The sequence below is a fragment of the Arvicola amphibius genome, chromosome 3 (assembly GCF_903992535.2).
Source record: "Arvicola amphibius chromosome 3, mArvAmp1.2, whole genome shotgun sequence".
Taxonomy (NCBI): Eukaryota; Metazoa; Chordata; class Mammalia; order Rodentia; family Cricetidae; genus Arvicola; species Arvicola amphibius.
The window spans coordinates 179,828,623-179,842,309 of NC_052049.1; the positions used below are offsets into that span (position 1 = coordinate 179,828,623).

Here is a 13,687-nt window from a genome sequence, read left to right on the forward strand (position 1 = left end):
GTGCCTGCCTCTGTCTCTGGAATGTTGGGGCTGAAGGTGCGTGCTGCCACGCCCGGCTTAAGTTACTTTTCTTATCCCTGTGACAAAACACCTGGCAAAGGCAATTTATGGAGCAAAGGTTTTACTGGGGCTCACTTCTTAAAAATGATTACATCTATTTGTATGTGTATGCACGTATGTCCATGTGCACATGCTACACACGTGTGGAGATCACAGGACACCTTTTGGGAGTCAGTTTTCCCACCATGTGAGTCACAGATGAAGGAGCTGCAGTCCATCCTGGGGGGAGGCATGCTGAGGTATGGTGGTCACACTGTGTGAGCAATCAGGAGGTAGAATTGGCCTACTATATACCTTAAGGCCTGCCTGCAGTGACAGGCTTCCTCCATCAAGGGCTGGCTTTCAAAATGTTCCCCAACCTTCTAAAACAGTGCCATTGTCTGGAGACCAGATGTTTGGATTCTGTGCCTATGGGTGACATTTCACATTCAAACCATAACAGGTGTCCTAACAGTCATAGCCTCATGAGCTGGGCGGTGACTGTGGCCCTGTGGCAGGAGAGGGTGAATCACACAGACTGCTTTTGTGCCTCTTGAGGGACAAAAAGATTCCCATGTGGTCAACCAACCAAGTGCTGGAGGCCATGGTCTCTGCTCTTACGATAACCCTGTGGTACCTGCTCTTGGAGCCATGCTTTGTTATGAACAGCCCACTGCTGTCCACCGTGATGCTTATGTTATTAGCACGACCCCACAGGTGGGTCTGATGGAGGAGGGTCATCTGTCTGTGTGTTACTTTCATTGGTTAATAAAGAAACTGCCTTGGCCCTTTAATAGAACAGAAAATTAGAAATAGACGAAAATTAGGCGAAATAGACAAAACAAAATTGTGGGAAAAAGAAAACAGAGTCAGACAGACGCCTCAGGCAGATGCCATAGCTCTCCTCTCCGAGACGGACACAGGCTAAGATCCTGATAAGACACCGCCTCGTGGTGCTACACAGATTACTAAATATGGGTTAAAGCAAGATATGAGAATTAGCCAATAAGAGGCTAAAACTAATGGGCCAAGCAATGTTTAAATGAATACAATTTGTATGTTGTTATTTTGGATGTAAAGCTAGCCATGCGGGAGCTGGGCGGGAATGCAGCCTGGTGCTCTTACTACGTGGGTCAGATGGGATTCGGTGAAGATGACCTTTAAACCTCGGTGGAGGAGAACCTGAGCTCTTCCAGGAGTGTTGTCTCCTCCATGTTTATCTTAAGGAAGAGTAAGTTCTGGAACTCTCACTGGATCCATAAAAGCCAGCGCTCTGCCTGTGGAGGAATCTCCTCATGCAGGAGCTCGTACACAACTTAGCTCTTTTGGTTTACCAGGAACTGGAGAGACCGCAAGGCTGGCTGGCTGTGCAAGCCTGATGACCTGCGTTCAATCCCACAACCCACAGAGAGGAGGAGGGAGAGAACTCACTCCACAGTTGTCCTCTGACCTCCTCGTGAGTGCTGTGACACATACACACACACACACACACACACACACACACACACAAGATTTAAAAATAAAACATGCCAAATCCTGCCCCCCTTAACCTGGGCCTCTTTTGTCCAGCATAGGAGAGGAGCATGGCATGCCTTTTGGGGTCTCCTTGCTCACCCACTAAACACTAGCTGTAAGGTCTGGTTGCTAGTTGATACCTGTAAAAGCTCCAGATGCTGACCCACAACCCATGTCTAGGTGTATTTGTTACAGTTTTCTTTGCTCAGACAGAAGAAATTTAAGGGATTATTTTTGGCTCACAGTGTGAGGATGCAGTCCATCTTGTTGGGGAGGTAAGATGGCATGAGTGTGGAGCGCCGGTCACATTGTGTCCACAGAAGAAAGCAAGACATGAATGCCAGTGCTCAGCCCAATTGCTTCTTTTTCTTCAGCCAGGGACCCCAGCCCATGACATAGCGCCACCCACAGAGCGGGTCTCCCATACCTAATTAAAATTTACTGGAAACCCCCTCACAGACATACTGTAAAAAGACACCGTGACCAAGTCAACTTATAAAAAAGACTTTTAATTGGGGGACTGTTTAGTGTTTGAGAGGGTCAGAGTTCACGATGATGGCAGGGAGCGTGGCAATAGGCAGGCAGACATGGTGCTGGAACAGTAGCAGAGAGCTTACATCTCATCCCCAGAGAGAGCTGCTGTGAAGTCTTGGGCCTTAGAAACCTCAGTGGCCACTCCTAGTGACACACCTCTTCCAGCAGGGCCACACCTCATAATCTTTTCTAAACAATTCTAGGGACCAAGCATACAAATATATGAGACCATGGAGCCCATCTTCATCCAACCACCACACTTACGGCAGAGGTCTCTCTCCTTGGTGATTCTAAATTCCATTAAGCTGGCAGTCAAGGTCACATGAGGCCATTCCTGGTACCACTTGTCCTAATCCTCTGCAAACAGAACCTGAAACAAAGGTTTGGGGCAGGTAGCTTGAGAATCCAAACAGGAGCACAGGAACGAGGGGCAGGGGAAGGAAGGAAAGGCCGTGAGTAGACACCTCATTTTCTAGCCCAGATTGTGGAGGTCAGCCAATCTGCCTGCTGCTTAGGCCCACACTTCTGTAAGTCCCAGTTAACTCTGCACTCCTGGGTCTGTGTGCCTTTTTCTTCGCCTCCTGGTGCTTGTGACCGGGTCCTGTACACCAGGGATGAGCTCTTCCAGAGCAGTTGCCTCTCTGCCCAGTTTCAGCCTCAGTAGCAGTAAAGCGGTCATGGTCGTGTCTACCTACATCACACGACATGATTCCACGTGAAGCGCACAGCCCCGCCTAGACAGTGCTCCTAAATCATCGCTGATCTGACCTTAGTCTAGCAGAGAGCTAGACCTGAGGGAGAGACGTTCTTCACGTCCAGCCATCCAACGGACAAATCAATGGAGCGCTCGATCTAGGACTCGGTGCCCTCACGGTTGCTTCCAGATGTTTCCAGATGGCTTCCAAAGCTACGATAGGCTGTGGTGCTAGCTTAAAGGTGCATGTGGCAGCTTGTCAGTACTGGGGGGACAGTAGGCTGATAGCTCCTGGTCACCCTGGCTGCGGGAGTTCCTGTTGCCCGTTGCTGCCTGTCTTTGTCCACCAGAGTGCGGTGTTCCACTTTGCCTGACAGCTCCTGAAGTGAACCCCAAACTGGGTTCCTTGAAATGTTGGCTCCTTATTTGACATTTCAGCCAGGGGAGGGGTGTGTGTGTGACGTCTCACTGTGTAACGGGCATTTCAGGGTTGATGCTGTGCTGTGTGCAGCACACTGTTTTCTGTTCTTGTGAAAAGGCGCTTACTGACTCCGACCCCTTCCCCCACCATTCAGATCAACTCACCTACAGCTTTAAACATCTTGCTTTAAAGTTCCTGTCCTCTGATACCCTGGTAGTAATGGCTGAGATATAGACCAGAGAGGACAGTTGCCCAGGTCGCTCTGGGACTCAGAATGGCAGCTAGGAGAGGGCTTTATGGATCTGTTGCTTTGTTTGTCTGAGACAGGGTCTCGTGTAGCCCAGGATGACCTCATATTCTGTATGTAGCCAAGGATCACTGAATTCCTGATCCTCCTGCCTCCACTTCTCCGTCACTGCACCCCAGCCCCTGGTCCATTGGTCCCTGCCATGTGTTTTATTCTTAGGCTTTTCTGAGTGGGTCTTGGTGATCCCAGCTGCATGGCTGTTAGCTTGTGTGTGCACGCCTCTGTCTCCCTGCTCACAAACAGCACAGAGGATATAGTCTCAGCTCTTGAACATCTATGGGCTCCAGATTTTAGGAGTAGAGCCACAGTGGGAGATCTCAGTGACTCTTAACCACGTCACCCCGTGTGCTTGGCTGAACAGTGGCTTGCTTGCTACCCCAGACTGGCAGAGCGTACTGAGACATTATGTCCCTGAAACAGACAGAAAGCCACCTGCTCCCACCCCCACACACACACAGCTCCGCTTCTGAAGTAAAGGTCCTCATTCTCATGGGGTCCCTTCCTTCTCCTGCAGAATGTCTCCCGGAGGACGTTTGAGCTCGACTACAGCCAGGACCGCTTCCTCAAGGATGGACTGCCTTTCCGCTACATCTCAGGGAGCATCCACTACTTCCGGATACCCCGCTTCTACTGGGAGGATCGGCTGCTGAAGATGAAGATGGCTGGGCTTAATGCCATCCAGATGTAAGGAAGGGCGTCCTGCTGAGACGCTAATGCTCACACCTCGCTTTGTTTCTCCCCTATCAGCTATTCCATTGCTCACAAATAGGAGGGAGCCCTGTGTGGATTTCTGAGGGGCTTTTTTCAGATAACGAACCATTTCTCAGTTGAACTTTGTCATTAGAAATCATAAAGTAGAAATCAACTTGAAAAGCAAAGGTGGGGGACTGATGAAAGACTCAGAAGGTATAGGTGCCTGCTGCCAAATTTGACAGGCTGAGTTCAATCCTGGGAACCTATGTGGTGGAAGAGAACAGACTCGTGCAGGATCTGCACGTGTACACACATAACACACACATACACACACACTCCAATAATAGAGAGGTTGAAGGTGTGAGATGATGAACTCTTGGAAAGCGCAGGGCACTTTTGAAAGAGTGGTTCTCTTTGTCTGAGATAGACATCATATTCCTGCTTATAGCTCATAAAACTTAAATTTCTGCCAAGGTCAGTGGTCAGAGGCCCACCAAGGAGCCAAACATGAGGGAGTTTGGAGGCAGCCATAGCTGCTTTGTGCAGCTTATTAGGGGAATAAGCCTTGTGCTTAGGTTATTGGAACCCAGCTTGCCTTACTGGGTTAACCTTTTGAGTCTGGGCTGTGGATTCACGCCCACAGGCCTGTCCCATCCCCTCTGATGCTATGAAATGATTAGCTGGGAGGGAAGCTGAGGCAGCTGACCACTCTGGTTTTTATAGAGCTGATGTGGATTACTGATACCATCTTTAAAGATAAAGAGAGAAAGCCTTAGCTGGTTTAGTAGATAACCAGGGGGAGTCCCACTTTTCTGTTTCTGCAGCCGCTGACAGGATGAATCCAAGTTCACTTATAGAGGTTGACACACTGAGTTCTAATGGACTGTGGCTGATTGTTCCAGGGCTACAGGACACACATGGAGTTCACCAACAGGGATTGCGCGCTGAGAATGAATGGCTCACGTGCAAGTGTGTATCTCTACCGGATTTGGGGGAGCCAGTTGAGTTTGGGTCCTTTTATATCCTGGCCCCAGTATTCCTGACACAAATCTTTTGTCTTCTTGTAGTGGTTGGAGATTTTTCTGTGGTTTAGTTTCAGTGTTGAGAGTCAAATTTAGGCATCACACATGCTGGGCATGTTACCACTAGACTACTAGGTCTCTAGACTGGGTATGGATGTTTTGTATGCGTGTATGTCTATAGCATGTGCATGCAGTGCCCACAGAGGCCAGAAGAGGGAGCCAGATCCCCGGGAACTGTAGTTATAGATGGTTGTGGGAGGCCATGTGGGTGGGAACCAAGCCTGTATTCTCTGAAAGAGCAAGTGCTCTTAACCACTGAGCCATTGACCAACAACCCTCCCCCCCATACACACTTTTAAAGATAAGAATAATGGGCTTTATGTGGATGCAGTTGTCCACACGTTGGTGCCATTCTATAATATGAAGGGCCTGTTTGTTGTCCTGCCCAGTTCCCACAGTCATTAGGTCCCAAAGAAAATCACGCAGAGGTCTCCATAAGTTATAAACTGATTGGCCCATTAGCTCAGGCTTCATATTAGCTCTTATAACTTATATTAGCCCATTATTCTTATCTGTGTTAGCCACATGGCTCAGTACTTTTTTCAGCGGTGTAGTCACATCTTGCTTCTTCTGTGTCTGGACAGGACTGCAGAGAAAGCTTCCCTCTTCCCAGAATTCTCCTGTTCTCATTGACCCGCCTCTACTTCCTGCCTGGCTACTAGCCAATCAGTGTTTATTTAAAACATAATTGACAGAATATAGACAGTTGTCCTGCACCACTCCTGCTGTCCTGGAACTCTCTATGTTGACCAGGCTGGCCTTGAACTTACAGAGATCCACCTGCCTGTGACTCCTGGCTCCCAGGAAAAGTCAATACCATTATGCCAACCATTTCTTTGTTTATTTTTCAGGTAGAGTCTCATGTAGCCCAGGATACCCTCCAATTTATTGGGAACCGCAGACTGGCCTTTAACTCCTTAATCCTCCTGCCTCTACTTCCCAAGGGCCACTATGTTCCACTTAACCTTGATTTTTTAAAATAGATATTTCTCATATTACTTTAGCATGATAATTAGGGTTCATGTGTTTGTGGTGATATTTTGTTTTTGCTTTAACAAATAAAGCTTGCCTGAAGATCAGAGTGCAGAGCTAGTCACTAGGCAGCCATAGAGGCCAGGCGGTGGTGGCACAGATTTTAATTACAGCAATCAGGGAGAGGGAGGCAGGCAATCTCTGAGTTGAAGGCCACCCTGGGCTACGGGAGATTGGATCAGTCTAAAAGAGAAACAGAGCCAAGCAGTAGCGGCTCACACCTTTAATCCCAGCATCAGGGAGGAGGAGACGGGAAGTGATATGGCTGGGCAGAGAGAGGAATGTAAGGCGGGAGGAGACAGGAGCTCAGGATTCAGTCTGAGGATTCCTAGAGACGGCATTGAGTCTGAGGATTCCTGGAGACAGGATACCCCACTCAGTCTGAAGATTTCATAGAGGTAAGAACTAGTGGCTGGCTGCTCTGCTTCTCTGATCTTTCGGCTTTCACACCTTGATATCTGACTCTGGGTTTTTATTAAGACCAATTAGAATTCACAATACATATATTTTGTTTTTCTCAGCAAAGTTTTCAGTGTGCTGGAAGATATTTTTTCCTTTCTGTCAGTTTCTATATAGATTGTTCTCATAAAGGCTCTCCATGTTAGAGGCTGTGCTCGATCCTCAGGGTGACAAACTAGGCAGATACAAAGTGAAGCCATGCTGGGCAGTGGTAGTGCATGCCTTTAATCCCAGCACTCGGGAGGCAGAGGCAGGCGGATCTCTGTGAGTTCGAGACCAGCCTGGTCTACAAGAGCTAGCTCCAGGACAGGCTCTAAAGCTGCAGAGAAACCCTGTCTCGAAAAACCAAAAAAAAAAAAAAAACCCAAAGTGAAGACAAAGGAGAATTGGATGAGGTATACAGAGCTGGCCAAGACAGCTACCTGAAAAAATTCATCTGGGCAGATGAAGCTGGTGAATCCCATTCATGTCCCTCAGTGGGAGTGATTGTCTCTGAATAAAGTTCATCATGTGTAGCCCTGCCAGACCACAAACAAACAAAATCTACAAGTTCATCTCTATTTCATGATCTTCCCCGATCACCAGTCTGTAAGCAAAGGAGATTAGAAGACGTCATGTGTTATTGCCACAAACTGGGTATTGGTTTTCAGTAATGCTCCCACTCATTTTTAGAAAAGTTTTTTCTTTATTATACCTTATTTACATTGTGTGTGTGTGTGTGCGTGCGTACGTGCACGCATGTGTGCACATGTGTGTGTGTGTGCTGCAGTATGTGTTTGGAGAACAGAGGACAAAGTGTAGAAGCTGACACTCTCCTTCCATCATGTGGGTTCCAGGATTGGCACCACAGGGTCAGGTTGGCAGCAACACCTTTACCCATGAGCCTTTGCAGGGGCCAGTGATCCACCTTGTGCCTGTGTTGTCAAATGGTACTGCAGCCTGGGCTCCCCTTGCCTACCTCCCGCTCAGCTGCCACCTGTGAGGATTTTGGCTGTGCGTGTCTTCATAGGTATGTGCCCTGGAACTTTCATGAACCCTGGCCAGGACAATACGAGTTTTCTGGGGACCACGATGTGGAGTATTTCATTCACCTGGCTCACGAACTGGGGCTCCTGGTGATCCTGAGGCCCGGGCCCTACATCTGTGCGGAGTGGGACATGGTGAGCTATCGCAGGGCTCTGCCTGCCTGGTGGGTGTGGGTAAGGCAGGAGTGGCTGCTGGCTGTGGTGGTGTGCGTAGGGTCTGGGCAAAGCAGATGAAAGCAATCTTCGGCTCAAAGACTGGAGCCTGTGGTGCGGGGCCTCCACAGGTGTCTGTTCCTTTAAAGAGGTGCCAGGCAGAGAAGAGCAGACTTGAGCCAGGACATCAGGGTTTCCTCTTAGCCAGTCACATAAGCTGGTTTCCTGTCAGAGGCATGGAGTGAATCCTCTTTGTCTGCCTCGTGGACTAGTTAAGAAATTAAGAGAAGCTGTGTGCATAGAAAGAGCTTTGTAGTCCAGTGGTCGGGCACTTGCCTGGCATGTACAGAGTCACACAGTCAGTCCCCAGGGCTGCAAAACCAAACAACAGCAAGAAAACTAAAGTAGGAAGAAAGAGAAGGAAAAAAGGAAAGAAAGAAAAAGAAGCTGGAGAGTTGGCTCAGCCATTAAGAGAACCAGCTGCTCTTTCCGAGGACCTGGGTTCGATTTCCAGCACCTACATGGTGGCTCACAACCCTCTGTGATTATAGTTCCAGGGGCTCCAACACCCTCTTCCTGCCTCTGAGGGCACTGCGTGTACCTGGTGCACAGACATGCATGCAGACAAAACATCCACATACATACATACATACATACATACATACATACATAAGTTTTGAAAGAGGAAGAGAAGGGGGAATTTGGCTGGGTGTGGCGATCGTGCCTGTAACCCAAGCACTTGGGAGGTGGAGGCAGGCAGATCAAAACTCTAAGACCAGCCTGTACTATATAGGGGTTCCAGTTTTAGGCTTAGAGCTACATAGTGAGACAGTCTCAAAACTAAAGGGGAAGGGGTGTTGTTGGTCCTCAAACTATTGTCAATAGAGTGATCTTCATTTCCCTTTATTCCAGTTTCCCAGAAGCCCGGGTCATTTCCCCCTCTGTCTTTCCCCTCCCTGCTGACAGGAATCTCATCTCTTTTCATGCAGTGGGCAGTCTGATGACTGCTTTTGCTTTTCTGTCTTGTAGGGAGGCTTACCTGCTTGGCTACTAGAGAAAGAATCTATTGTCCTTCGATCTTCTGACCCCGGTGAGTTACTGCCACCTTTAAAGGATTATAGGAGATTGGACAGTTTATATCAAAAGAGCCAGGCGTTTAAAGGTAGGGCTGCTTCTGTATAAGTGCCGGTTAGTGGGGTGGAAATCACCCTTCACCGGACAGTGAGCCTGCAGGAGACATTGCCTCTTCTGTAGGCTTGAACGGATCTCACTGATAAATGGATAACTTTGAATTCGAAACCTGGTTAACCAACTGGGTTCAATAACTTGTTTTCTCTTCCTACACACTTAGTGTATTACACAGCCAGCTAGTCAAAATGACACGGTTGGTTCTGGAGTGATGTCACTAGATTTCCTGGTAGCACTGTGTCTGCTGTTACTTTGCGTTTGTGGAGGGATTTGTAAATGACAGCTTTGTCTGATCTTTTTAAACCACAAGAGGTTGTTTTAGTGTAAACCCTGAAGAGGCATTCAGTTCCATCTGTCTGTGTGCATGTGTGTGTGTGCGCGCGTGCATGTGTGTGTAGTGTGTAATGTATGTGTGATGTGGGGAGGCATGTGTGTGGTATGCATGTGCATGTATGTTGTGGGGGGTGTTGTGTGTTTACATTCTGTTTCTCATACTGTATGAACTGTTTTATACTCTTGCTATATTATTGTTGTTTTTACATGTGTTTTCTCATGAATCCACATGAGAACTTTAAGAAGCACATGTGTTTGTCAGTCTCTTTTGAAGTCGTAAATATATGATTTATTAGATGTTAATTTTGTCTGGGTGTGGAGGCACACACTTGTAATCATAACACTCGGAAAGCAGAGGTGGGGTTCTGGAGAGATGGCTCAGAGGTTAGGAGCACTGACTGCTCTTCAAGAAGTCCTGAGTTAGCCGGGCGGTGGTGGCGCACGCCTTTAATCCCAGCACTTGGGAGGCAGAGGCAGGCGGATCTCTGTGAGTTCGAGACCAGCCTGGTCTACAAGAGCTAGTTCCAGGACAGGCTCCAAAGCCACAGAGAAACCCTGTCTCGAAAAACCAAAAAAAAAAAAAAAAAAAAGAAGAAGAAGTCCTGAGTTCAATTCCCAGCACCCACATGGTGACTCACAACCATCCATAATGAGATTTGGAGCCCCTTCTGGAAAGTGGAGGCAGGAGAATCAGGATTTCAAGATTATCCTCGGCTACATATTAGGTTTGAGTCTTGCTTGGGTTATATGACCTTGTCTCAAAAACAAACAAACCTTTAAAGTAATTATTTATTTATTTATTTATTTATTTATTTATTTATTTATTTTAGTTTGGTTTTGAGATAGGTTTCTCTATGTAGCACTGGGTGTCCTGGAGCTCTGTAGACCAGGCTGGCCTTGAACTCAAAGATCCTCCTACCTCTGCCTCCCAAGTGCTGGGAGCATATACCACCATGCCTTTATTTTTTTAATGTATATGGGTGCATGTATGTTTGTGTCATGTACATGTGGGCGCTCACAGAATTCAGAAGAGGGTGTTGGATGCCCTGGAACTGTAGTTAAAGACAGTTAGGCATTGTGTGGGTGCAGGGAATTCAGCCGAACACTCTCTATATAGTTGTGGACGATCCTGAAGTTCTGATCCTCCTCCCTCCATGGCGTTGGGATTACAGGTGTGTGCTCCCATGCCCAGTATATGCACAGCTGGGGATGAAAAGCCAGGGTCTGGCGCATGCTCAGCAGGCCCTCTACAAACTGCGTCACACCTCCCTGTGCCTGTCACACATTGCCTGGTAGCCTGTTCTGGCTCTGAGCCCCACAGCAGGGTAAGTTGCCAGGTGAACAGGACTACTAGCTTGTAGGACCGTGCCCAGCATCCAGCAGACTGGCTGCCACAGTTTAGAAGACAGTTATTGAGGCCACAGGCTGCACTGACATCTCTGGGCTTTCAAAGTTAGCCAAGATCGCTTAACTGACTTGATCCCTGAAGCCGACACTGAGACTTGCACTCATGCACACTCACACACAATAGCATATGTGCACACTCGCACACACTAGAATGAACGAGTTGACAAAGGTGTGTGACAGTGACCGCACTGTCTTGTTTTATAGATTACCTTGCAGCTGTGGATAAATGGCTGACAGTCCTTCTGCCTAAGATGAAGCCTCTGCTCTACCAAAACGGAGGGCCGATTATAACTGTGCAGGTACCTGGGGCTGAGCCTGGACTGGGAGGAGGAGAAACGGGGGGGAGCAGCTGTCCATCATCATTATGGAAATGATGGTAGTGGCACCAGGATACAGTGCTAAAAATGGCACTTTTGCTGAAGTTGAATTTGGGACAAGTGTTAACCTGTCTGTCTGTCTCTTCTCCCTCATCTCCTGACCCCCAGGTCTCTTTGTGCCTCTCTGTCTCTCTCTCTGTGTTTGTGCGTGACATAGGAATAGATGTATATCATACAGGTTCTCATGTCTCAAACTCTCTGTACCAGAGGATGACCTTGAACTTCTGACCCTTGTGCCTCTCTAGAGAGCTGACAATATAGGCATGTACCACCACAGCGTTTTCTGTGGTGCTGGGGATCAAACCCAAGACCTTGAGCAGGCGAGCATTCTATCAACTGAGCTATGTCCACAGCCCAGGATCTACCTTCCACTCAAATACATTTTACATACTTAAACCACCACCAAAACAAAACAAAAAAAAATCCATTCCATGATAGAATTAGAACTAGAAAAACCACAACTTTACTTTTAATGTTTTTATTTGATTATTTTATCATAAATTTTTAGATTATTATTCTACATGTGTGAGTACTTTGTCTAAAGTATGTATGCATGCTGTATGTGTGCCTGGTGCCTGTGGAGGTCAGGACTGCATCCCCTGGAACTGGTGATGAGTGGTTGTCAGTTGTCGTGTGGTTGCTGGGAACTGAACCCAGGTTCTCTGCAAGAGCATCAAGTGCTCTGAACCACTGAGACATCTCTCTAGCCATCTTTTTTTTAATTGTGTGGTGTGTGGTGTGGTGTGTGTGTGTGTGTGTGTGTGTGTGTGAACTTGCCTGAGTTTATGTGTACCACATGCAGTCCAGAAGAATGTGTCACATCCCCGGGAACAAGTTACAGATGGTTGTGAGCTGCCATGTGGGTACTGAGAATCAAATCCGGGTCCTCTGGAAGAGCAGCCAGTGTCTTCATCACTGAACCATCTCTTCAGCCCCTCACTATTTTTGTTTTTAATTATGTGTATGCATGTGTGTCTGTATGGCTGTCTGTGTATGTAAGTGCAGTTGCTGGTGGAGGCCAGAAGAGCTCATTGGATCCCCTGGAGCTGGAGTTACAGGTGGTTATGAGCTGCCCCATATGGGTGCTGGGAATTGAACCCAGGTCCTCTGCAAAGCAGCCAATGCTCTTGACTGCAGAGACATTTCTCTGCCTCCTCCTGCTACTGTTTTTGTTGTTTGTTTGCTTGTTTTGTTTTGTTTTGTTTTTCTCAAAACATGGTCTCTCTATATAGTGCTGTCTGTTGTAGTGATAGGGCGAGCAGGCCTGCTTTTTGTCCCACCCGGCTTCCGAACAGCTAGCTTTACACCCAAAATAACAACACACAAATTGTATTCATTTAAACACTGCCTGGCCCATTAGCTCTAGCCTCTTACTGGCTAATTCTCACATCTTGGTTAACCCATTTCTAATAATTTGTGTAGTACCATGAGTACTGGGAAGATTCTAACCTACGTCCAACTTGGGCCGGAGCTTCATAGCGACTGCCTCACTGCCTTCTTCCTCCCAGAATTCTGTTCTGTTTACTCCGCCTACCTAATTTTCTGTCCAATTAAAGAGCTAAGGCAGTTTCTTTATTAACCAATGAAAGTAACACATAGACAGATGACCCTCCTCCATCAGTCTGTCCTGGAACTTACTATGTAGATAGACAAGGATGACCTCGAACTCACAGAGATCTGCCTGTCTCTGCCTCCCAAGTGCTGAAATCAAAGGCGTTTGCCACCATACCTGGCTCATGTTACTATTTTGTTAATGCCTATGAGTATCTGCTTCTGTCCTGAGTGTCCTGCCAATGCCATTCAGTTCTTCCAGACATCCCCTTTTAAATGAAGAAGTTCAAAAGAGGGACTGGGGATATGGCTCAGCAGCTAAAAGCACTGACTGCTCTTGCAGACGACTTGGTTTTCTCTCCCACTTCCGTTGCAATCTCCTTCTACCTGCTCCAGGCCCTGCATGGCTGTGGTGCATCCTGGCCACACAGACACCTGACTTTCAGCAAGTCTTAGTAATATTACTCAGGTGAAACATGAAGCCTGGTTCAGCAAACGCTGGCCAAGCGTGGTTTTAGTGAAATAAACAAAGTTGTGTGGAACTGCCTGGGTCTTGGGACACCCAGGGGATGAAGTGTGATTCTCCCTGAGGAGTGTGGTTCATATTTTTGCTTAGGAACTGCTGTAGGGATGAGTCCTGATGGAGAGGGAGTGTGGCCACTGGGTGTAGGTGGCATGAGGTGACAGGAGGGCTGAGTAGGTCAGGCGTCCAAGAAGAGTCGGCACCAAGAGGCCACAGCTTCCTGTGTGAAGATAGTGAGTCTGAAACGTGGGCATGGCTTTGCTCTGTGCAGCTGGATCTTCTGTGTGCGTGTGTGCGTGCATGTGTGTGTGTGCATGCATGTGTGTGTGTGCATGTGTACACACATGCACGTGT

General features: G+C 47.7%; 1 protein-coding gene across 1 annotated transcript in view; it reads left to right on the forward strand.

Annotated features, from left to right (window-relative positions):
* Glb1 (galactosidase beta 1) overlaps positions 1 to 13,687 on the forward strand; it is a 72,957-nt gene that overhangs the window by 11,197 nt on the left and 48,073 nt on the right. The window contains exons 2-5 of the mRNA XM_038323552.1: positions 4,025 to 4,194; positions 7,786 to 7,936; positions 8,984 to 9,044; positions 11,087 to 11,181. Coding sequence (XP_038179480.1) covers positions 4,025 to 4,194; positions 7,786 to 7,936; positions 8,984 to 9,044; positions 11,087 to 11,181 — 477 coding nt within the window. The remainder of the gene's footprint in view (positions 1 to 4,024; positions 4,195 to 7,785; positions 7,937 to 8,983; positions 9,045 to 11,086; positions 11,182 to 13,687) is intronic.